Below are 25148 nucleotides of genomic sequence, written 5' to 3'. Positions count from 1 at the left end.
CAAGACTGCATTTTCTTTTGCATTTGATTTGCTGGACTTGTAGTGGGAGTATTAAATAAATGGTATATCTGAATGACAGTAAAATAACTGGCAAGGCTTCTCATTTCTTGTATGAGGTGGACTACTAAAGTTGAATTAGGCATAATCATAGATATTTAAACATTCAGACCCAAAATATGTTGATAACAGACTGGCTACATTAGACTATGGGATGAGGACTCAAAGACAGTGATATATTCACATAATGAAAGGAAATTAAAAGTTAAAAGTTCACTGAGAATACAAATAGAGTAAACACTTGGTTAAAAAATTGGTTGTGTATATATGAAGTGTGGAAAGTTGAACTTAATGGGAATTCATATGGAAACGTTCTAAATATTAGGTCATTTTAAACTCAGAATATGTGCTGGCTAAACACAGATGCAACATTAGCCTATAAACTCTACTGTTTACATCAAGGGAGGTAATAACAACAGAGTACTCTGTACTAGGCTAATCATATCAGAAGATAAGTTCTAGAATAACATTTTTAAAAGATCTTAAGAGAGGATTACAAACATGACTGAAATCTCTGGAAGTTGGGGTTCCCTGGGTAATGGGAAACAGCTGTCAATGTTTTGCCTAGAGAAAGAATGATTAGAAAGATGTGATCAGGGATCCCTGGGTGGCGCAGCGGTTTGGCGCCTGCCTTTGGCCCAGGGCGCGATCCTGGAGACCCGGGATCGAATCCCATGTCGGGCTCCCGGTGCATGGAGCCTGCTTCTCCCTCTGCCTATGTCTCTGCCTCTCTCTCTCTCTCACTGTGTGCCTATCATAAATAAATAAAAATTAAAAAAAAAAAAGAAAGATGTGATCATCGTTTTTGAAATAGTGGACAGTACTCCTCAAGAGTACAGGCTCCAGAAGGAAGAAAAAAGACTCAATTAATATGTTAAAGGGTAGAAGATTTTATTTAGCTCAGTATAACAAATGCATTTCTGATAATGAGAGGTCTTAAAATCAAATGCATTGCCTTGTGAAGTTGTAAATTCATGAGCTTTTCACTAAAGTTATTAAATACTGTGTAATCATTTCTTTAAAAATATTTTTGGGAGGGGCACCTGGTTGGCACAGTTGGTTGAGTATCGGACTCTTGGTTTCTGCTCGACTTGTGATCTCAGGGTTGTGAGATCGAGCCCTGCATTGGGCTCTGTGCTCAGTGGGGAATCTGTGTGAGATTCACTCTCACCCTTTCCTTCTGCCACTCCCGAGTTCTTGCTGTCTTTCCCTCAAATAAATAAGTCAATCTTTAAAAAAAAATACTTTTGAAAGAATTCCTCCTTTGGTGGGAGCTAGGATCAGGTGTCCTTCAGGTTGTTTCAGCTTTAGTGTGATGCTGAAAATAACTTTATTCCACATTCATACTTCAGGTTATTCAAGAACTCAGTAGAAGAGAAGATATTGCAACTATACTGGAAACTGTCAATGCTGTTATGCTGTTAACCTGTAAATAAAAGTTGTCCTGTCTCTGTGGACAGGTGCACACTGTACCATTACAGGGGGTGTGAGAATATTTCATCTCCCTACCGTGTGTTTCAGTATATTCAAATTATGTATAGTGAATGTGTATTAGTGAATGTGTATCTGAAATCTGAAAAAGGAAATAAGAAAAAGAATGCTTTGTGACTCGTATATACTCAGAAGGAGAATTTGGAGGGCTTCACGAGAGAAGTGGAGTGTGAAGTTGGTGAGTTTCTGAAACTTGGTCGTGGCACAATTTTGATTTATCTCTTCCCAGTCCACATAGTCCCTGTCCCCCAACCTTCCCACTCCAGGGAAGACTGTCTAGGTATTCACCTCAACTTTAACCTCATTCACCTTCAACCTGTTTCTTTCCCAGCCTTCCCAGTCTCAGTAAATGGCACCTCCTGGTAGCTCCAGTCAAAGCTTAGGAGTCACTCTTTTTTCTGCTCCTTCCTTCACCCCCACATTTGAAACACATCTTTAGGTTCTGTTGGCTCTTCCTCCAAGCTAAATCTAAAACCTGCCCACTTCCCTTTGTTTTACTATTACTCAAGTGCAGACCACCCAGACCACTGCATGACCCCTGTCTCCTTTTTTTTTTTTTAAGATTTATTTATTTATGTGAGAGAGAGTGAGTGCTCACACATGCTTGTGCAGTTGTGATCTCGCACAGATCCATGATCTGAGCTGAAACCAAGAGTTAGACACTTAACTGACTGAACCACCTAGGTACCCCGTGACTCCTGTCTTCTGACCACCACTCTTATGCCTCTTGTCATCTTCTACATGGTAGCCACAGTAACACACACACACACACACACACACACACACACACTCTTTATTCATGTCAATCAGAATATGTCATTTGCTGCTTAAAGCTCAGATGACTTTTATATAGGCTTAGTATTAAATTTGAACTTGTACACTACCCTATAAGGTATCACAAGATCTGGGGCCTCCTTTGATCCCTGGGCACTATATAGTTCAGCCACCCTAGCTTTTATTTGCATCATTGAACTGGATACCTACCTCCGTTCAGGTCTTTTTCAATAGCTTCTCTCTTTTCCTGGAATCAGCTTCCTCTGTACCTCCTCTGGATGGCTCCTCATTGTAGTTTATTTCTCAGAATAAATATCATTGCCTTAGTGCTGGCTTTTCTGATCACTTAACTTGAAGGCTTTGTAGTCACTCTCTATAATCAGTTTTATTCTCTTATAACTATTTATTATCTAAACATTTTGGTTATATTATTATTAAAATAATTTTTAAATTGTCTGCTCTCCCCTCACTTCAGCTAAACTATAAGTTTGATCATAGTAGGGACTTTGTCTGCTATCCTGTATTGTCATGTGCCCTCAGCCCTACAAGAGTGGCTAGGGAATAATAGTCACTCAATGAAATATGTGTTGGAAGAAAGGTGAGAAGAGGAAAGGAGGGGAGGACACGGGAGGGGAGGGGAGGGGAAGGGAGGAGAGGAGAGGAGAGTAAAGGGAGAGAAAAGAGGAAGAGAAGAGAAGAGAAGAGAAGAGAAGAGAAGAGAAGAGAAGAGAAGAGAAGAGAAGAGAAGAGAAGAGAAAAGAGAAGGAAGGAAGGAAGGAAGGAAGGAAGGAAGGAAGGAAGGAAGGAAGGAAGGAAGAAAGGAAGGAAGGAAGGAGTTTTCTCAAAATTTACTTCTTGCATTCAGTGGTAGGTAGTTATCAAATTTTAAAAAATGAAGATGGTGGAATAGGATGAAGGTAATAACATCTTATTTGTATGATAAAATCTGAAATTGATTGTCTTTTTTCCATTGAAGTTTATCATTGACTTTAAGAGTCAAAAATGTTAATTTTACATTTTATCTCTGATAATTCTATAATTACAGCAAAGTATTATATTACTCTACATAAAAACTGAACTGAGATGATTGGCTGTAGGGGAAAATCCAGGATGTGTATTTTCAGAAGGTGGCACTTAAAGAACAGATTGCTTAGGTGGGTCCTGCATTGGAACGCAGACTAACAGCGTTCCTATTTTGGCATTCCAGTAGCTATTTAACAGATCCATCATTACACCTACAGAGTTTCAGTTTTATCTGAAGTGGTTTCTAGAAGGCAAGCCGCTTCTGTTTTGACATTCCACTCCGATTTCTAGGATTAGTGAAGAAATGACTTATTAAAAACAGCTTATGCTGAAATCTGAAGATCCTGTTAATATAGTTTGTTTATACATTATGATTTTGTAGGATCAAAGATTTTCTTTAACGCAAAAATATTGATTATTACACTATCAATGATACTAAACCACCATAACATTTATTATAGAAATTGATACAACAAACAGAAATGTTTGAAGTAACAAGGCTCTTGAGATTCAGAAAAAAGAAAAAAAAACTATAAGCACCTGTTGAATAAAGTGATGGCAGATGGTAACATTTTTCTCAAGGTTCCCCTGCAGCTGTGCTTACATTTTGGTTCTCCAGTCTGAACCGGGTTTATTGAGATCTTTTATTACACCCAGAAGAGTTTTCACTTCTTCCTGCTTAACACAGCACCAAAGTTCTTTTCTGTTGCAGAGATTTTATTCGAGAGAGAGAGGAAAAAAAAAGCCTGACAATGAGTAAGAACCAATTTAACTTCTGTGTAATCATGTTTTTTTAAGATGAGGTTGTAGCAATCGTACAGGTTATCAAAGCCAGCTTTTTGGATATTAGTTTGAAAGTCACAGGACTCCTGCTTATCTGCCAAGTGATAGATGCCAAATTAGGCTCATGATGACTGACTGCTGTTGCCGCATGGCATTTTGAAATCTCAGTGATCTATTTCATCATTTTTTTCAAAGTAGAGTGTTCAAAAGACAAAATATCCTGTGAGAACATGTTCCATTATTACAACACAAGTGTGGATTAACTTTATTGCTGGAGTCTAATTATCAACTCAGATTTTCAAGGGCAACGGGTAAATATTTTATCTTTAAAAGGTAAAACAGTAATACCTCAATGACAATTCATATTGAAATTGATCTTAATGTAGGTGTTTGAGGTAGAATATGATTGAAATCCACATAAAGCCACTTATATAGGGTAACATTACTTCACATTTCACTTTACAGTACATTAAAAATCAGTAAATGTAAAGAAGAATGACTTCTGCATATCAGCTTTTATATTTACATACTAAAAACATCTTCAAATTTTATTTTTAAACGTTTACAAAATCTCTACAGAATCACAATTCTCTGAATCCTCCTCAACCCTCTTGTCCTCATAAAGTCCATGTTTAATGACACTTAATTGGAGTCTACTGCTATTTCTCAGTATTTTATGTTAATTTGTAATATAGGCAATATACATCATACAATTAGATTTTTATAATGGCTGTGGCATCCAGTCATGACAATGAGAGTGTGATTGTGTTGTGATCAATATTCCTACTTTTGATTTAAAAGTTCTGGAATATCAAGCACCAAAGGGTGATGGCTAAGGAATGGTCTTTACGATGGATACACAGTAGTGCTGTATCTGGATCTATTTGCTAAATGGGACTTGGAGTGGGGGCAAGGGGTGCCACTTGGTTCTAATTGTAAAGGTGAAAATCAGAGAGTAAAAGTGGTCTAGGATATCCTAGGATATCCACCAAAAGTGGTCATAAATATCTTATAAGAATTATACAGTATGGTTTTGTGAATATAGATTTCTAGGTAATATTATTGGTATTTGGGCTCCTAATTGGTCCATGTTTTATTTTCAATTTCATTCTGCAGTTCTTTTTTATTTCCCAAGAAAATAATAGTACAAAAAACAAAAAACAAAAAACAAACAAACAAAAAAAGAAAATAATAGTACAAAATAAAGGTTTCATGTAATTATCCACTCAAATAACATTTATCCCTTTGTCAAACTGTCAGGAAACCTCTAGACTCACTGAGCATATCGTTTTAGGTTTAGCCGATTTGCATGAAGGATTTTTTAAAAATTTATTTATTCATGAAAGACAGACAGGGAGGTGGGCAGAGGCAGAAGCAGATTCCCCTCAGAGCAGGGAGCCTGATGTGGGGCTCAATCCCAGGACCCTGGGATCAGGGCCTGAGCCGAAGGCAGACACTTAACTGAGTAACCCAGGTGCCCTGCATGAAAGATTTTCAAGACTGTTCTTTGAGTGATCTGCTTTTTTTTTTTTTTTTTTTTTCATGTCTTTTTTCCTCCCTCCCTTCCTTCTTTTCTTCCTACTAGCAGGAATAGTTGAATGATAGGAAATTTGAGACCCAGATTTATTTATTTATTTTTGCCTTTTTCTCTCCTTGCCTCACTTAATTGTGCTTTTAAGGTTTGCCAATGTGACATTTTTTTAGTTGTAAAATATTGACACAATTAAGACTTTTTGATTATGGTTCATTTATTTTCTCAATACAAGTTGAAGGAAGAAAGAAGGTGCTACTGGGGAATATTTCCCTTCAAGTTAAACAGTTCCCATACCACTAAGTTGTGAATATTGGATGATGAGTTCTTATTTTTATTTCCAAAATTATCCCCTTATTTAGAATTAACAAAAGGAAAGGCAGGATCCTCCTTTTAAAACTATGCATACTTAATAAACATCTGCAATATGCAAGTCACTCAGGATATAAATTCACATTAGAAAACCTTCTGAAACATGGTTTCTCTCTCTTAGATCTGGGGGTATTTTTTGTGTTTTTTTGGGGGGGCCTATTTCTTTAAAATAGGTAGGGAATGCCCTCTTAGTATAAAAGGATTTCAAAGAGCCTGTTGCATGCATAAACCTTTTTTGAGTAAATGCTGATGTCAGTTTCATAAGATTCATGTCCATTTAGGGGCTAAAAGGTCATAACAATGTTCCTAGATTTCAGTGCCAGATGGCAGATCATGCGGACTCAAACCCATGCTAGCAACTGGTTAAACACATTCCATACTGATCTTAACCATATGTAAATATAATTGAGAACAATTGAGAAAATAATCTGTCACCCTCTTTTTGTTCCGTTTATAGTACAATTATATTAAAGGTACAAATGTATAACTGGATTGATAAGATTAGCTTTCTATTTCCAGACAATTTCCACATGGTTGAGAAGATAATTCTATGTCTAGAACATATTGCAGGCTACATGGGAATGAAAAAGAGAAATAAGGATCCTAAGAGGGAATGATCACTTCCAGTTGGAATAATCAAAGAAAGCTTCGTAGAGGAGATAGAATCATGAGTCTTGAAGAGAAGGAAGTGTTTCAATGGAGTTAAGTTTCAGTGGGTGGAGTCAGTGGAAAGGATTTCTCAGTGGGGGGGGGAAGAGAACAAGGGGGATAGAGAAGAGTGTGAACAAAAGCAAAGAGGTGGGAAAAGGCACCTGGATAACTATTTGGATCTGGAAATGGATCTGGAATGGATCCATTCCAAATGGAATCCCAATGGATCTGGAAACATATTTGCAAGACTAGGATAATTGTTCTACTCTTCAACCTGATTGCTTTTTGTGTTGTATTCCTTTTGTTTGCAAAAATTGTGATTACTTGAATTGTGTAGTGAAATGTGAACTCAGTATAAAGGCATAGTTTATCTGACCCTTGTTGTCTATAGACATTGTTATTTCATCTACATATTGAAAATCCATGTAGTGGGAAAATCACAATATGACAAGAATATTTCATTTAAATTGTTTTCACAATATGTATACAATTGAATATTACTCAGCCATTAGAAATGACAAATACCCACTATTTGCTTCGATGTGGAGGGACCTGGAGGATATTATGCTGAGTGAAATAAGTCAATCGGAAAATGACAAATATTATATGGCTCATTCATTTGGGGAATATAAAAATTAGTGAAAGGGAATAAAGGGAAAGGAGAGAAAATGAGTGAAAATATCAGTGAGGGTGACAAAACATGAGAGACTCCTAAATCTGGGAAATGAACAAGGGGTAGTAGAAGGGGAAGTGGGCAGGGGGTTGGGGTGACTAGGTGATGGGCACTGAGGGGGGCACTTGGTGGGATGAACACTGGGTGTTATGCTATATGTTGGCAAATTGAACTCCAATAAAAAAAATTTAAAAAAATAAATTGTTTTCACAGTTACAACTCATTCTCAGAATAATTTTTTTGATAGCCCCCAACTTTAGCAGTAGAAAAAGTAAGAAAAGTAAGAAAAGCAAAACAAACAAAAACTATAGATATTCTCTGTAGACAGAAAAAATATAAACTAACCCATACTTTTTCAGCAGTGACTGCTACGGTGTTTAACAGTGAAGAAGGATACAGATGTGAGTCAGACTGTCTGGCTTTGAATACTGGCTTTTCTACTTACCAGCTGTGTGATCCTGGGCAAGATGCTTAACCTTCTTATTGCTTTAGTATTTTCGTCTGTGAAATAGGAAAATAGTTTTATCTCACAGAGCTGATGTGAAGGTGGAAGTGAGTTAATGTGTGTGCATATATTAATACATGCTTAAACTGGGCCTGGTGCATGGGATGTACTCAGTGAGTTGTAATTGTCACTGGGTGAAAAAAGTTAGTTAGGCTCTGTGTATCACCAATAATGGATTTGAGCAAATATCTGGATGTCAAATTTACACACATTCTTGATAGCTACCTTAAAATGGTATTAGGAACAAAAATGCCAAATGCCATCCATTTGAGTATGACATTTACAATTTAAGGTTTTTTTCTTGTGTTCGTTTTCTCTTTCTTTCTTTTCTTTCTTTCTTTCTTTCTTTCTTTCTTTCTTTCTTTCTTTCCTTTGCTAAGCATGGCAATCCTTTCTTCAAATGTAATTTTAATGTTAGTAAAAATAATTGTAATAATGTTTCAGCATGCATTTTCTAAATCAGTCATTTGTGGCTTTTTAAAAATAAAATATCATAATGTATGGAAAGACCGGTATAATTAAGACAAATTTTGTATCTTCTATAAGTGATGAAAATTAGCACCATGAGTTTTGTAATATATTTGTAATATATTAGTAAGGGCCAAGTGGTAAATGGTAGGCAAATGGTAAAATGGTAAAAATGGTAAAATCTAAGAAAATGGTAAATGGTATAGGGAAATATTTCGGATAAAAACCAAACTACGTTGCAAGAGGGGAAAGGAAATTAACATTACATGGGCACCAACCATTGTAGGCAATTTCCCCCCAATTACTGTTTCATTTCTTTATCTTTCAAAGTTCATAAAATAGGTATATATTTTAAAATACATAAAATAGGTATTCCCATTTTACTGTTAGACAAAATAAAAGCTCACAGAGTTTGACTTCAACAATTCTCCAAGGATATTTAGGGGTAGAGCTAGGGGTCAGGTCCTAAGTCATTTGATTTCAAAGCGCATGACCTCTCCATTGCATTTGTTTGCATCCCAGAAGCGATCTGTATACCAGTGATCAAGTTTAGTACAAAAATCATGGCTGATCCATAAAAAAAATTTCTCCAGGTTTTCAATATCCTGTAATTCATCTAGTTCCATTTCTTTCCATACTTTTCCATTGCATTTCATTTTAATAAGCATTTGCTATTAAAGCACATACTGAAATGACCTATAACCTCAGGTTAACCTATAACCTCTTTGCTTTTAGGTTTGAGGAAGAGAAGCTCTACCTGGTGTAACAATGAAAAAAGTGCCTACCTTGGGGTTGGTTCTATCTTTGTTACAAAGGAGTCCATTCACTTTGGGGCAAGCTATTTCACAGTTTTGAAGTTCCTCTTTTCATTTGTATAATGAAGGAAAAGTAACAGATGATCTTGAATGTTTGTTTACTTCATTTCTTTTGATGCTCTATGATACTGTAATCCATACCACACTTTCCCGAAGGGCCAGAAATTCAAATATGAACTACTTTCATAGGGGACTGATTTCCTAGTTGGGATATTCCCCGATACTTGAAAATTCCCAGGACTTTAAAAATGACTGTAGATACAGGATTTTGTAAATAAACAGAATCAGTGGTTTTTTTTTTTAAAGGTACTATAAATATTCTTAATCTAAATTCTTTTCACTCTGAATTTGCGATATCCTAATTTTTCTTTTCCTTATTTTCCTCAGGATTATTTTACAAATGCAAACAGAGAGTTGAAAAAAGATACTCAGCAAGATTACCACCTGGAATATGCCATGGAAAATAGTACCCACACAATAATTGAATTTACCAGAGAACTGCATACATGTGACATAAATGACAAGAGTATAACGGTAAGGAGTCTACAAGAGGATGCATACGTGAACAAATTGTACATTTACAGTTGTGAAACATTTCATAGAATAAAAGGAACAAATATTTAAAAATAACCTTTGAAAACAAAGTCACACAGTGTTTTAGAATATCTTTGAAATCTTTTTAGAAGCCACAGAAAATCTAAGACTACACATTTCAATAAAGGCAATTTTTGTGTGAATCTAGAATTTTGAAAGGCCATTTAAAGTGAGTATGATTTTATCTGTAAGGTTTCTAGCTTTTTCTCTATAAAGTTTGAGTATACACAATAGATAAAGGTTGGAAAAAATGTATTTACACAAGAAGGAATTAGATACTGAATATCAGGATATAATTCATCTGATTTGTGACTGGTTCATTTTTGTAAATTTCTAAAATTGAGATGAATAGTAGATTTATTAAAATTGCGGGGATCCCTGGGTGGCGCAGTGGTTTGGCGCCTGCCTTTGGCCCAGGGCGCGATCCTGGAGACCCGGGATCGAATCCCACGTCGGGCTCCCAGTGCATGGAGCCTGCTTCTCCCTCTGCCTGTGTCTCTGTCTCTGTCTCTCTCTCTCTCTCTGTGACTATCATAAATTAAAAAAAAAAAAAAATTAAAATTGCCTACTGATATGTTATACAAGATTTCTTATTGTCAGACTTCATGCAAACATTAATATCTTTATACATATGGAAATTAAATATTTAGACAGTAGATAATTCATGTGGTATTTTGCAAGTGTCCATGAATTTCTTGGATTGATTTCATTTTTTATAGATCAATCAAATTATCTTTTTTATTTGATAAATTAAAGTTTTAAAAATGGGAATGTAAAAATCTGAAGCTGAATTGATCTGAAGCTGTTTTGATAAACATTCAGCGTAAAGATTAAAAGAGGAAGGGAAAAAACACATGCAAAGACATGGATCACTTTTTATGTAATATACAGTGCAATTATACTTTAATTGGAAAAATAATTATAGTCATTTGACTTATTAAGAAAGAATATAGCTTTTAAAATAAATAGCTTTTGCTTTATTATTTATTTTCAAAGTTCTTATTACAAAGATCTGGCAAAGACACTTTTATCTGTGGGAGGACACAACAATTTCTTTATACCTCAGTAAGCCTTCCTTCTGCCCCACCATGCCTTGAGCAATCTCTTTTGTTTGCTGAGTGAAAGCCAATTTCATCTGGCAGACAGAATCTTGTGTGCTGAGAGAGACTGTTTCTTCCAAAGAGAAACTTATCTTTTTGGATACCTACTGATCTAATCAAATTGACACAATTACTGCTGGAGACCATATTGAGGACTCCAAATGTCATTATTCTCTTTTCTTCACGTCTCTGTCCTGCTTTAAATAGAGTTCTCTAAACTCAGCTCAGTGTTAAGGGAAGTGTCCTCATGGGACATAACGCTGCCCCTGTCTGATCACTAGGAGAGCACTGTGAGAGTGATTTGGGCCTACCACCATGAAGATGTGGGAGAAGCTGGTCCTAAGTACCATGACTCCAATCGTGGCACCAAGAGTTTACGGCTGTTGAATCATGAGACAAGCAAGGTGTTGCCTACAGTTGTACCGTACTTTGACCTGGTAAATCAGGACGTAAGTTTTTTCAGGTTTTATTTTTGAAAGGGAGGGTTTATTGAAAACATGTAAGAGTTTTTACTTATGCTGTTGTGTTTAATAGCATGTCAAGAGAATGTGACTTTGTGTCCCCTTCCCCTTTTTATTAAGACAGGTCCCCATCCCAAACAAAGGTACGACCTATTGGTGTCAAATGTTTAAGATTCCTGTATTCCAGGAAAAGCATCATGTAATAAAGGTATGTGACTCACTCACAGGCTAAATTTAATTTGTATGAATGAAGGAGATACTGTTATTTTCCTAAAAAAATAGAAATGATTTTCAAGTATGGGAAAGCTATTTCAAGAACAAAGAACTGGCTTATCTGACTCCCACCCTGTCTTAGGAGTCACTAAATTTAGAGAGAAATCTTGGATTATAGCTTGATTTTGTTTTTTTTGTCTCCTAATTTTACATTGTAAGGTAAAAGTTGTGGGATGGATTTGAACATCACTAGTTATTTCTTTTTCTTTTCTCTTTTTAAAAAGATTTTATCTATCTATCTATCTATCTATCTATCTATCTATCTATCTATCTATCATCTATTTAAAAGAAAGAGAGCTCCTGCGAGCAGGGGGAAGAGCAGTGGGGGAGGGAAGAGAAAGGGAAAGAATATCAAGCCAACTCCATGCTCAGTGCGGAGCCTGACTCGGGGCTCAATCTCATGACTCTGAGATCATGAGCTGAGCTGAAATCAAGAGTCTGGCCCTTAACCCACTGAGCTACCCCAGCGCCCCACTGCTAGTTGTTTCTTATGCAACATTGTACAGTTGGAATCGCTAGGGTTTCAATTTAAATAATATATTTGCATATCAATAGATTATATACGGGAAGATTATATTCCCCACCAATATTTGAGAATGTCTGCTTCACTGTAAATATTGGATATTGTAAAAAGAACCCAATTTTTATAGTGAGTTTTTGAGAATAGGAAAACAGGAAAATTAGTAGATTGTAGAATTCAAAAATACAGAATTGGGTAATAAATAAACTCAGTTTGCCTATGGCTTTTAATTCCCTCCTGCCTCTACCAGGAAAAGTCTCCCAAAACTTTTGCATCTAATTAGTGAATGAACAAGTATTTTTAAGGAATTATATGTCCTTGGGTCTGAAATTGCTTGGTAGTTCCACAGTGGCTGAATATACAATCCATGCTCTCAAAGAAACTATTATGAGAAGGTAGGGAAAGTGTCCTAGACATAAGAAAGAATAAGATAGAATTCAATCACGCATACAAATACTCTAAACATTCAGACGGCCAGATGTCATCAGCTTTTTGTCAGCCTCAGACTATGTAGCAAAGCAGCATGGGTGTGAGAAAGACGCAAATTTGTAGGTTCTAGAATCCAGAGGGAAGTATATGGGTTCAACTTGCTGGTTGTCTCTTTCACTAACTATGTGCTCTCAGGCAAGTCGCTCTGGGGTAAGCCCTGGTTTCTTCGTCTGTAAAGGGTGGTCAGTCATAACATGTCCCTACTAACCTCAGAGTATTTTGGCAGAGATGGAAACACTGAATACATTCTATAAGTAACTTACGTTTGTTAATTTCTAATGTATTTGTCTAGTGGTGCAGAGCTGCCTTTTGTTTACACATATGATTCATAACTACTTACAGAGACAAGAGGAGCCGATTGAGAGAATGTTTACTGAATTACTAAGTAGTCCTAAATATTTGTGTAGTATTTTTGCAGTCAGATGACTTACCAATAATGAGACTTCAAATGAGCCACTTACCTCTGTGCAATGTTATTTTCTGTTTCTTGCCGGTGCCTTAATACTGTGCCTAAAGGCCTTTCCTTTTGCTGATGAAACACCTTTCCCAGAAAAGAGAATGTTATATTTATATATACTATATGTTATACAGTACTGTGTGTCATTTGCAATAGATTTAATGGGAACTCAGCCTAAAGGACAAATGTAAAACCACACGTTCAGAAATGAAAGCAAATGTTTCGCAAAATGGGTCCCTGATTCATTTTCCAGCAAATATTAATTGATAAAATTGCAGTCTGTAACCACTTACATTAATGCATTTTTATTCTTCTTCATTGTTATTAATGCTAATAATTAAGTAGAATGAAAAAATATTTGTCTGCTCTTAAAGGGGGAGTGTATGTTCTAACTCTCTATGTAGGACATTTACTTGGTATCCATTCAGGAATTCTTAGCTAGTTTTCCCATTGTGTGCTTATCATAGTAATACTCAGATATGCTTTTGGACTTCTATAAAATGATGAAAGTTCTTTACCCCTAGCAAGAGGGGATTTGAGGGAGGAGTGGTTGCTGTAAGGGCAGAGGGTTGGTGTCTAGAATTTAAAATTCTATTATTACTTAAGAATACCACTTATAGAATAGATTCCTGAGATTGTTATTAAATCTTAAAATGTTTTAAAGATCCTTAAGTATTATGAAACATTTTACTCAGAAATGAACCTAAATAGGATAATATGCAAAAAGAGAAGTGGTCCCTGGCTGGCTCAGTTGGAAAAGCATGCAACTCTTGATCTTGGGGTTGTGGGTTCAATCCCCACATTGGATGTAGAAATTACTTAAAAATAAAATCTTAAAAAAAGAAAGAGAAGAAAAAGCTTTACTTGGAAAATAAATTCAAAATATGTAGGTCGTAAAAATAGGAGTGCTGTGTGGCTCATTCGGTTAAGCTGCTGGCTCCTAATTTCAGCTCAGGTCATGATCTCAAGGGTCCTGGGATCGAGCCCTGCACCAGGCTCTGTGCTCAGCAGAGAGTCTAATTGAAATTCTCCCTCTCCCTCTGCCCCTCCCCCCACTTGTTCTCTCTCTCTCTCTCTCTTTCTCTCTCTCTCTCTCCCCCAAATAAATCTTTAAAAATAAAGATTGTAAAAATAATTCAGGTCGTATATATTTTGAGACAATCCTTAAAAAACAGTTTTAATTTGTGGCTTATGCCAGCGTCCATAAAATTTTAACATATTTCTAGAGTAGAGTTCATAGATCTAAAACTTACCTTAAGAAATTACCTGATTTCCATTCTCTTTTCCTTAGCAGAGATGATTTCTAGTAATTTAAGAGAACTATATCTTCTTTTCTTCTTTTTATAGAATCAAAGACTCATATGTTTTGAAAAGCCATCAGCTAGGTGCTTGTCCTTATTCCTTATTTTATGTTCCACAACTCACTGTATCAAAACAACTCAGTTCTTCTCTGATGCAAAAACCAAAAAATACTTTCTCAGAAAAAGAACATTGCTTTTATATTGTATTATATATCATTTGCAGTGAGTTTTAAGAACATATTGATAATAGTAATATTGTGAGAAATCAATTTTGTTGTCTGGATTCATTTCAAACAAAGAAAAGTGTGTAATTGCAGTTTAAATGTTAATAGTACTGTCCAATATACATTTCATAGTTATAATAACCATAAAATTAAGCAGATAAATAAAATATATCAGTGGCTGTTTGTGAATATATTTAATGCAAATGACTAAAATTAAAAATATTAATTACATTTTTAATTTAAAGTTTAATCATGTAATGATAAAAATTATTTACTACCAAAAATATAAAATAAGGTAAATATTTTATAAAACTATAAAATAACAAACATTAATAATTTCATCCATAGAAGTAATGGAATTATTATAAAAATTATTGGTGGTTTCAATTCTCTTGTGATTCCAATTTATTGATTTGTATTTGATTTTGTGAAAGATGTTTAAAATTGTGATTTTAAAATATTTATATTGTCAGATGACAGCATATCACACTGGAAGACAGATATGGAAATTATACAAAGAAAACTTAGTAATTTTATTAAAACTACACTTCTCATATGAGATCGCCTCTATGTGTCTCTCTCTGAGACCCACTGTCCAGCCCATATCTCCATATTTAAATATAACCCTGTTTAAGCTTTGACAAATAATACCTTTACCTTAAATTTAAAATTGTTTAGAGAAAGTGATTATTTCCACTCTCTTTAGTCAACAGTAATATCATTATCACCTGATAGTAACGATTGGATGTCCTGTATTAGAAGCTGGGGTTATATAACTAGTTTAACATACTCATTTGGCTTTTTTTTTGTTTGGTTGGTTGTTTTGTAGAGTTTTGTAGAGAACTCTCTCATAGATAAATTGAACTCCTAACTCATCCATTTAAACATAACATAATATGTTAAAGAGGAGAAAAAAGAAAAACAGCTAGGCTGTCTCACCATTTGGTAGCCATCTTGCCTTATAGGCTCACCTTTCCAGTAGGGAGGCAATAAGCCTCCTGGTATCATAGGTAGGTTCTGTGCTCTGATGGAGATGCTTTCTTTCCATTACCAGTCATTTAATCATAGGAAGGTTATTTGTCAGCTGTAGCTCCATTTTATCATTTAAATTCTAATGGTAACTTCCTCATGGGATTATTTGGACTGAAAGTTATGTAGTGGTTAAAAAAAAACTGTATTACCACTTAGCATAATATCTGACACATAGAAAACTTTTAATGAACCCAACTATTATTAGGCCTTCCCCCCGCTCAATGTTGCTGTCTGAGTGACTTTTTATTGGTAAGGAGACCCAGAAAATGAAAGAGCATCATGCTAAAAGGTTGACCGTTGCTGAGTTTTAAGAAAGGATGGCCTTTATTTGTTGTATGACCTCTGGCAAATTATTTACTTCCTTGTGCCTCAGTTTTCTCATCTGGAAAATCGGCATACTAGTTCTTACCTAATAGGGTTATTGTAATTATTAACTGAATCAAAGAAGTTTAACATGTATTTAGAACAATTCCTGGCAGGCACATAGTGTTTGTTAAATAAAGTAATTAAATAAAATTATGTAGATCTCTAGCAATGAACAATTGCTAATCTGTTGATCATCTGGTTCACTTTCTGGGTTGCTGATGGATCCCAAACCAGCCAACCCTTTCTGGACAGTCAGAATTCCAATTAGCTATAACTGTGCCTCAGATAAACTTAATTGGCTCTGATACTGCCACTTGCCAAAGTTAGACAAGTCAGAATTCCAAATAAAACTTAGATTGTCCCTCATTTCATTTAGACAATGAAATTTGAAAGCTTTCTGCTGTGGAGAAATGTGAAGTTGAGATAAACAAAACACTATCATCATTCTTTTCATTAATAGATGCATGAAGAGGGATGCTCTGCTGTATACTTGCTACTGAACAGAACATCTTTCTTGACATGATATAGATGCTGCTGTTCTTTTCTATTGGTGTTATTCATAAATCTGACCTATTTAATTTGAAGAAATGTTTCCTAGGACAAGAAAATCTAAAAATAAATGACACTGAGTGACCGTGAAATGTTCTTGAAGCCAGAGTACTGTATAGCCATGGAATAGTCATTCAAAAATTGATTTTCCTTTCCTAAGCACATGGCATGAACATTTGGGTTTATTTACATACCATGTTAAATAAACATTGCTGAACATTTTCCCTGTTATATTTCTTCTCCTTCTTCTTCCTCCACTTCTCCTTCCTCTCCCTCCTCCTCCTCCTTCTACTTCCTCTCCTCTTCCTCCTCCTTCTTCTAAATAAAAGGACACCGTCACGTTTGAGACTTTAGCATTAACATATTCTGAAATGTCAAGTGTGATAAAGGATTTCTATTTCTGAAAATGTGTAAGACTTCTACGTTAAATTTAGTAGATTGTAAGAATTTTCAGTGTTAAAATACATGACGTGACAACTATTAGAATGATCTCTTCTTTGTCACTATATCTTCTTCCTTTTTTCCCCTGAAATGATATTTCAAAGTATATTTTCATTGATGTGATTTTTCTTCCCTGATGGAAATGGCATTTTGGTTTGTCATCAGGATGCATTTCCATAGACTCTATGCTTTAGTTCTCATTCTTTTTTCATGTGTTCACCTTCAGTTTCATTTTATTAGGTGGCAGACTAGCAAGTGTTTTCTATTGACTGTTGACCAAATGGTTGTATTTTCACCTATTTATATCCAACTCTGTGGAACTTATTTGGCTTATCAATGTTTCCCTTTGTCTTTTTACCAATTTAACCATATTTCCTAAAGACAAATCTTTGGGTATTTAGTTAGATCTATTTAAGATGTTGAAAGAAATTAAGTTTCAAAGTATGCCTTCTGTGAAAATATTTTCCATTCCTTTTAAATACTCGATAACACTATATTTGGTTGTTAAATTCTTAATACCAAGGCACTTCCCCTGGCACATGTGGATTTTGTCACCCATTGACAAAATAGAAAATTCTTTATCTTCTGGAAAAATTATGCTGTAAAATCATGAGAATCCTCTTCTTCAGGAATTTATCATCCAAGGTTTATAAATACCAAAATGCTTTTACATATATGTATATTTCAGTGTATCTGAAATTTTATATATCTTTTATCCACTGGAAGAGATGAAAATACTTGGCCATTTACCATGACTGAAATTATAACTTTGTACAGAAAGAAGTGGGTAGAAAAAGTGGGTCAACAATGCGTTGACTCAAATGAGCACATTTTAAAGATTGCTGACTTAGATTGTTCAGTGCTAAATTCTTTCTTGATTTTCTTGGGTTACATCTACTTAACAGAAACACTGGAGATTATCTAGCTACTTGGGTGTTCTTAATAGCCACTTGAGAGTACAAGGTAATTTAATTCACTTTGAATGCATGTCTTTTCATGGAAGTGATTTATTGCTAACTCTGTCACTAATTAGCTCTCTGACCCTAGAGAAAGTACTTAACCTCACCATGGTCCTCAAATTCTTTGTAAGATAAAAGGTTTAGATCCGATGATTTCACATGACTCTTTTTACTTCTAAATATCTATGACTTCCTAAAGCTAAAAGTGAAATAAGTGCTGGGGTTTGGATGCACTGTGGTCTGAATTCCTGATACTCTTGCTTCTCAGTCTCCCGAGGTTTGCTGAGGTAAAAAGTGCTTAGGGAAAATGCTGTTTCCCTGGAAGTTTAAAGGCCCCTCTTTTTAATTCCTTGGGCCTAGGCTCTCCTAACATGTATTTTAACATGTATTTTGAAACCTAGGTTCCCATCTGTGAAATGAGGATAATAGTAGTACTTGTCTCAAATCAAATGAAATAATATCCATAGAGTTCTTTTTATCTCTGTCATATATTAGATAGCTCATAAATACTAGATATATTTCTAATTTATTTATGAAATAAATCTAAGTAAATAAATAAGCAAGCAAATAAATAAGTCTTAATCTTGGACATGATGTCAGTTTCAAATAGGGATAGAAACTAAGAGTGCCAGGGTGAGCAAGGCTTTCAGGTCGGTACAGGGCATAGCAGAGTTGCTGGAGGTAGGTAGGAGTTGTATTCTTACTCTGCGTTTCATTAACTTGACGACCTTGAGCAAACTTAACTCTGAGTTTACGTCTTCATTTGTAAAGTAGGAAAAATAATTGCCAGTGAAGATGAAATAAATACAAGTGAAAACACCTGTTACATAAAAGTCTCATAATTGCTTGTTTTCTTTTTCTTTTTTTTCTTTTTAAGATTTTATTTGTTTATTCATGAGAGACACACACACAGAGAGGCAGAGACACAGACAGAGGGAGAAGCAGGCTCCATGCAAGGAGCCTGACATAGGACTCAATCCGGGTCTCAAGGATCACACCCTGGGCTGAAGGCAGCGCTGAACCGCTGAGCCACCCGGTCTGCCCTGTTTTCTTCTCTTGATGGGGATTATGGAGATGGACTCAAACTTCTAGTACTTTCTCATACTTATCAGGGCTGCACTGAAACCATGGTAGGAAGTCAGCTTCTATTTTATTTTGAAGAAAAGATTCCCTGGGAATTAGATTTCATAGCTTGCTTCCATTATTCTAACTCAAATGAAATTTAAGCTAATTTCCTCCTGTTCTTGTCTAACTAAGGATAAAAGCCAGCTGGTGACGATACTCTGGGAAATATTCTTTCACATTCTTAGGTCACCCATTAGCCTTCCATTCTGTGGCCTTAAATAATACCATTTCCAACAGACAGAAAAAATATTTATTTTTCTTTGTTGCTCTTCTACCACCCAACTCTACTCCCAATCTAGTACATTTTTAAAAGTAGTCTAAGAGGTTGGACAACAAAACTGCAAAGCATTAGCACATTTATTGATAATTACTGGCTATAAAACTTGGCAAATAATTTAATGAACAGCACTTTTATCAAGAGCACTAAATCTGTACTAAGATATTTATGTTGGATTCTGCATGTTGATGGTAATATGGGTGTAAGTAGAAGTATGGTAATATTAAGATAGGAATGATTTTTACTTAAATTCAGGGAGGTATGCAGGTATGACTTGCTAAAACTAAAAGTGAAATATGTACTGCAGTTTGGATACCCTGTGGTTTGAATTCCTGTTACTCTTGCTTCTCAAGCAAGAGATACTTAAAGATAACTATATGCTTCTCTGTTTTTTACTATTTTAAATACATTTTCATGTTAGATTTTCACAGCCTCCCACAAGGCAAGTTGAATTAGCACCACTTTCCAGATGAACACACTGAAGCATAGGTGCATAAGTGACTTGCTTAACACTATTACCCAAATTCTGTGATGCAGAGCCAAGACCCAGCACAGATCTTCCTAGCAAAATTGGACTTTTCTCTCTACAGTTCTACTAACCCAAGCCTTCTAGCTGATCTTTGCTGCAATGAAAAATAATTTGGGTGAGAGATGTCTGATAGCTTATATTCAGTTATAGGCCCTTTGAGTTAGTTTTTCAGAGTCAAGGCTGCTACTTTTGAATCCTACAGGATGAGTGTATAGACTGAGGGCTACATGAGCAAATTCCACCAGAACCTTTCAGAGATACCAGTTCAAAGGGACTAGAAACTGACTTAGACCTCGTTGGGTAGCATTTCAGTACATAGAACTCTACCATTTTCCAACTTGGGGTTTGGAAATGCTTATTAACAGGAAATGACACATATCAAGTATAATTTGTGATTTAGGAAGTCATTTAAATAAGACTGGCGTTAAGATGATTAGGTGAGAGATTATGTATATGGCTATAAAAAGGCATGGAATGTTAAATCTCAGCTGATGTTAGGGAGAAAGGAATTAGAAATAATTTCATTGAAAAGAAAATTGCCTGCTAATCTTACAGGACACATCCTGTAGCATAAGGATCATTGGGAACAAGACCTTAGAGGTCTTCTAGAGAAGAACAAGCCTTCTGTTTAAACTGAAGTACAGTCCTCTTTGGAGTTAAGTAAAAATAATGGTGATGACCTATTTTATCCTCCTTCACTGTAACAGTCCATGAAAAGGGACATGTGGGGAGAAACAATAACATTTTAATTTGGAAGTTCAGTTTATGGCAAAACACCCAGAGAAAAGTTCCCTAAAACCAAGAAGAGCTATGTTGTTGGAGAAAGAAGTACTGACATCTCAGCGTGGCCTAAGAACCAGACCAAGAGCATGGGTTCTAATCCCGCACTAACCATTGGTCAGTTGCAAGTTAATGTGACTGCACTACAGTGCTTCTCAAGAGATTAACTTATATTAATAACACAATTCAAAGACTATAAGTCTGTGTAACTGAGAGGTTGTTCTAATTGACCTTCAACTTAAAATTCTTTGACTTTAGTTAAATATTGGAATTAACAAAACTGGAAATTTATAAAATAAATTCATAAACTTGATTTATGTGTATACATAACATTTATAAAATGATCTGCAATGAAAAGTTGTCCTAAAAAGTTGTAAAGAAATGAAGAGAATTTTTGCATGTGTTCCCATAGGATATAATATGCCAGTTTTACTTTGGTGTCTGTTTTCAATGTAAAAAAAATTATAGACTTATCAAAACAGGATAACATCCATTGTTTCCTTTTTGATACAACAATTAATTTTTTTTTTCTAGTTTTTATGAATAGTGCTTTTAGTAATTAGCAGGAAAAATTTACATATATAGTAGAATTTCACTTTAAATAAATTAGTTATCTACTATTTGAGTTTATAAAACTTATAAATCAGAGATCAGTTTTTAGATAATCCTAACCGAGTTATAAAAGACTGCACTGTTCTTTAAAGTATCAAGCCTCTTTTGGCGTGTTTAAAATAAATGTGTTTCTACATCAAAAATTTAGATAATATATAAAAGTTTAATAGTATATTTATTTTATAAAGAAAAATATTACACTCGCATATCAGAAACATTGTGGTTGAATCTGGCTTCATCGAGTCATTGTATTTTTCTTGATTCACAATCTAAGATGAATAGTCTGAATAGAATCTTCAGGAATGGAGTCCAGGCCCTTATGTTTGTGGGTGGTTGTTGCTATCATTTGGAAAAATTGCCCAAGTGATCTTGATAAAAACTCACTGATTAAGAATCCTTGCTTCATATTTATTAAAACTTCCCAGCAGACTGGGAAAGACTATATTTAGGTTATATTCTTCATGTTAAGTAGCATCAATACACATTTTTATAGTAATTACACTGTTTTATTCAACAAATATTCTAAAAACTGAGCATATAGTGAGCATCTATCAAAATACACTGCTAGTTGTCTGCACATGAAAAAGATTTAAGCAGTTTATGGTTTTGAGATAGGTCATTCCTTGATGCATTGCATATTTCTTCGTGGATGCAGAGACGCAAAAACACCAGCTGTTTCCTGGAACCACAGCTGACTTTCATTATAAAATTTCAACATGAACTAATTCGGATATAAGGAATACTTTATTCTATGAAGGCAAAAGATTTATGGCCTAGTGAAATGTATCGAAGTTAACTCTATACATTAATGTTTATAAGGTAATGGCCCCATTCTAGAAACTGTATACTGAAGGTGATCTTGCTGGCTCTAATGCATTCCATTATCAATAAAAGATCTTTTATCACTGAAATCTCACTGAATTGTTGTATGTAGAACTTTAAATATTAAGTAAAGGCAAGACCAAGTAAATAGCATTAGCGATCCTGTAAATACTACCCCTAGCCTTTCAGCTTTTACCCTGGCTTGAGGAACTCCTGAGAGTATAGGAGAGTCACTTGGTGGTTTGTTTCAGAAATCAGTGTATTTGATACACTATATGTCTTAATTGGCTGGATACATAGCTTTGCACTACCCTCCCAATTGTGAAGAAGAATCAATGAGTATCTAATGAGCACCTGCTTGAACAGTATTCAGTAATATGTCTTTTGTCAGATATAAGGCAATACAAGATTAGTCTTTTACCCCAAGGACCCCCCAGTCCAGATGGGGAGACATATGCACATCTGAATAACAGAGAAACCCTAAAACTGGTGAGCGAACATTGCTCTCAAAGTACGTAGTATAGGTGAAAGAAAGAAAGGAGTGAAGGTCTGGGCACCATCTTGTGACGTTTGGAAGGAATAATTTGGGGAAAGTACAACTAAATTGATCTTAGGGAGGTAGGCAGGTATGGTGAGGATGACTAGGACACAACCTCTCTGTTCATGTGTTTAAGCACCAAAATAATATAAAACACTTATTGAGACCACTGTACATTTTATGGCTCAACCATCACCAGAAAAACCCTAGGAAGTAGGTACTATTATTATCCTCATTTTATAGAGGAGGAAACCTGAGCCTAGAGAGGTTAAGTAACTTGCCCATTGTTGATAAGTTTCCTGTTTGTATATTCCCCCTGCCCCTGCCCTCACCCCAGGAAGACTGAATATTTTTAAAATAAACATGTATGAGCCCTTTGGCTAGTTTGGCCCCAAAACATGACTTCCAAGTTTGTAGAAAGCAGCAGTCATTGACTAAAAAGTAAGACTCTTGCTTCAGCATTATACTTCCCCAGTATTACACAGTTGTCTGTGCGGAAGCTCCATCTGGTCCCACATGTGGCAAAGAATACTTGATGCTACAACCAACATCTGCGTGTGCGGGGGCCAACTCACAGCTGCTGCCTAAAGTTTAAATCCATCGTATAGTTATGTCAGATTAGAATGCAGAAACTCTGCAATTACTTGTTGTCAGGGTAACTGCATTTTCTGATCAGAGAATGCCTTAATCATACCAAAGCCCCTAGTGTGAAATGCTGAAAGGGACCCCAGACTGTGGCCTTTAGTACCTAAATGGGGTCACTGATTTTTATCTTGAATGGTACCATTGTGTTACTTTATCCCCAGACATGAACTTACCAGTTTTACTTAATGTTAAAACTCTGGCAAGTTGCATCATATTCTCCAAAATAGAAACCAAGGCTACCTCTTAATTGCACGATATGCATATAGCCTTTTAGCTCTTTAAAGAAAAGCTGTAAGCAGTTCCTCAGAAGAGAGTGATGGCCTTTCAATTCTTGTGGAAATGAAGAGGTCTTCCTTAGAGTTAGAGTCACTAGAGAGTGATTGGACTGTTGAGTTTGTCGGAAGTAGTTACATGTTCTGGATAGTTTAAATGTATATCTTGTATGTATGCTTCTTTTTTTTTTTAAGTATTTTTTTTCAATTTTTATTTATTTATGATAGTCACAGAGAGAGAGAGAGAGAGAGAGGCAGAGACACAGGCCGAGGGAGAAGCAGGCTCCATGCACCAGGAGCCCGATGTGGGATTTGATCCCGGGTCTCCAGGATCGCGCCCTGGGCCAAAGGCAGGCGCCAAACCGCTGCGCCACCCAGGGATCCCTGTATGCTTCTTCATAGAAGTTTGGATCATTTAGTTTTTCATTTTATTGAACCATGAGCCTAATAAAGATCTCCAGAGATAATTTACTTATGGCTCAAGAGTTGAAAAAAATACAGCTTTAAAAGTGCCATGAAAGAATTTTATGGAATAATTTATTTCTTCTTCAGCTTGAATTAATGTGAAATTCATGTGTGAGGTGATAGGCCCTGAAAAGAGATCACAACCGTTAAATTTCATCTCTTATCTTTGGAAAACATTTTATTTTGCAGAAAATGAAGTCTAGTGAAAAAAAGCTGTTTTTCTCATCCAGTTAGTTAATTGAAACCAGGATTCAAATTTAGGTCATAATTGTAATTATTAAAATTTTCCACTTTCTAAAATCATCTTTGTAAATGGAATTGGGTATTTTATCCATAATAGCTGACTTTAACTTCATGACTTCAAGGCAAGATGAGTCCTTTTGGATGGAAACTGAACATCAGTGTTTCGTTACCATTGGTAGCATGGCCTATTATTAAATATGCCCCTTGGTTTTTCTCTTACCTTTTTTGATCTTGGTAACATTATATAGCTATATGTTGAATGGAAATAAGAGTTCCTATCTTCTCAAGATTACTCTGAAAGTGCTTTAAAAACATTGAATTATAGGGGCCACTGGGTGGCTTAGTCAGTTATGCAAGCTGACTTGTGATTTCAGCTTAGGTCATGATTCAGGGTGGCAAGATCCAGTCCCACCTCAGGCTCCATGCTCAGCAGGGTGTTGGCTTGAGATTCTCTTTCCCTCTCCCTCTGCCCTTCCTGCTCCTGCGTGCTCTCGGTCTCTCTAAAATACACAAATGAAATCTTCAAAAAATATTGAATTTTAGAAAACAAATATTTGTTGAGTACTCATTATGTAACAGACCTTGTGCTTTACTTATTACTTATGCCATTTTGCAGATTAGGAAACTGAGGCTCAAAAAACATAGATATCCTACCTGAGGTCACCGAGTATTTAGTATTATAAAACATCATTTGCTTAGTCTTGCAATGGGATTTTATTTTATATGAGCCTAAGTTTGGAGGTCCCTTTCTTCCTGGTCACTTAGAGTTGGTTTGAAATCCTGCCTCACTTACCACTTATAAGACCTTGGGTAATTTAAGTAGAACTCTGAATCTCAGTTTCTTCACTGGCAAAGTGGAGATCCTACCTGCTCCCAAAATTGCTGGGAAAATCACCTGAAGATGTTTCTAAAAGCACAGGAAGCAGCACAG

At 35.6% G+C, this 25148-nt stretch overlaps 1 protein-coding gene across 1 annotated transcript in view; it reads left to right on the top strand.

Annotated features, from left to right (window-relative positions):
- MOXD1 (monooxygenase DBH like 1) overlaps nt 1–25148 on the top strand; it is a 95566-nt gene that overhangs the window by 9096 nt on the left and 61322 nt on the right. The window contains exons 2-4 of the mRNA XM_077893321.1: nt 9531–9677; nt 11119–11286; nt 11423–11506. Coding sequence (XP_077749447.1) covers nt 9531–9677; nt 11119–11286; nt 11423–11506 — 399 coding nt within the window. The remainder of the gene's footprint in view (nt 1–9530; nt 9678–11118; nt 11287–11422; nt 11507–25148) is intronic.

This window comes from Canis aureus, chromosome 1 (genome assembly GCF_053574225.1).
Source record: "Canis aureus isolate CA01 chromosome 1, VMU_Caureus_v.1.0, whole genome shotgun sequence".
Classification (NCBI taxonomy): Eukaryota; Metazoa; Chordata; class Mammalia; order Carnivora; family Canidae; genus Canis; species Canis aureus.
This window is presented reverse-complemented; position numbering and strand designations above follow the sequence as displayed.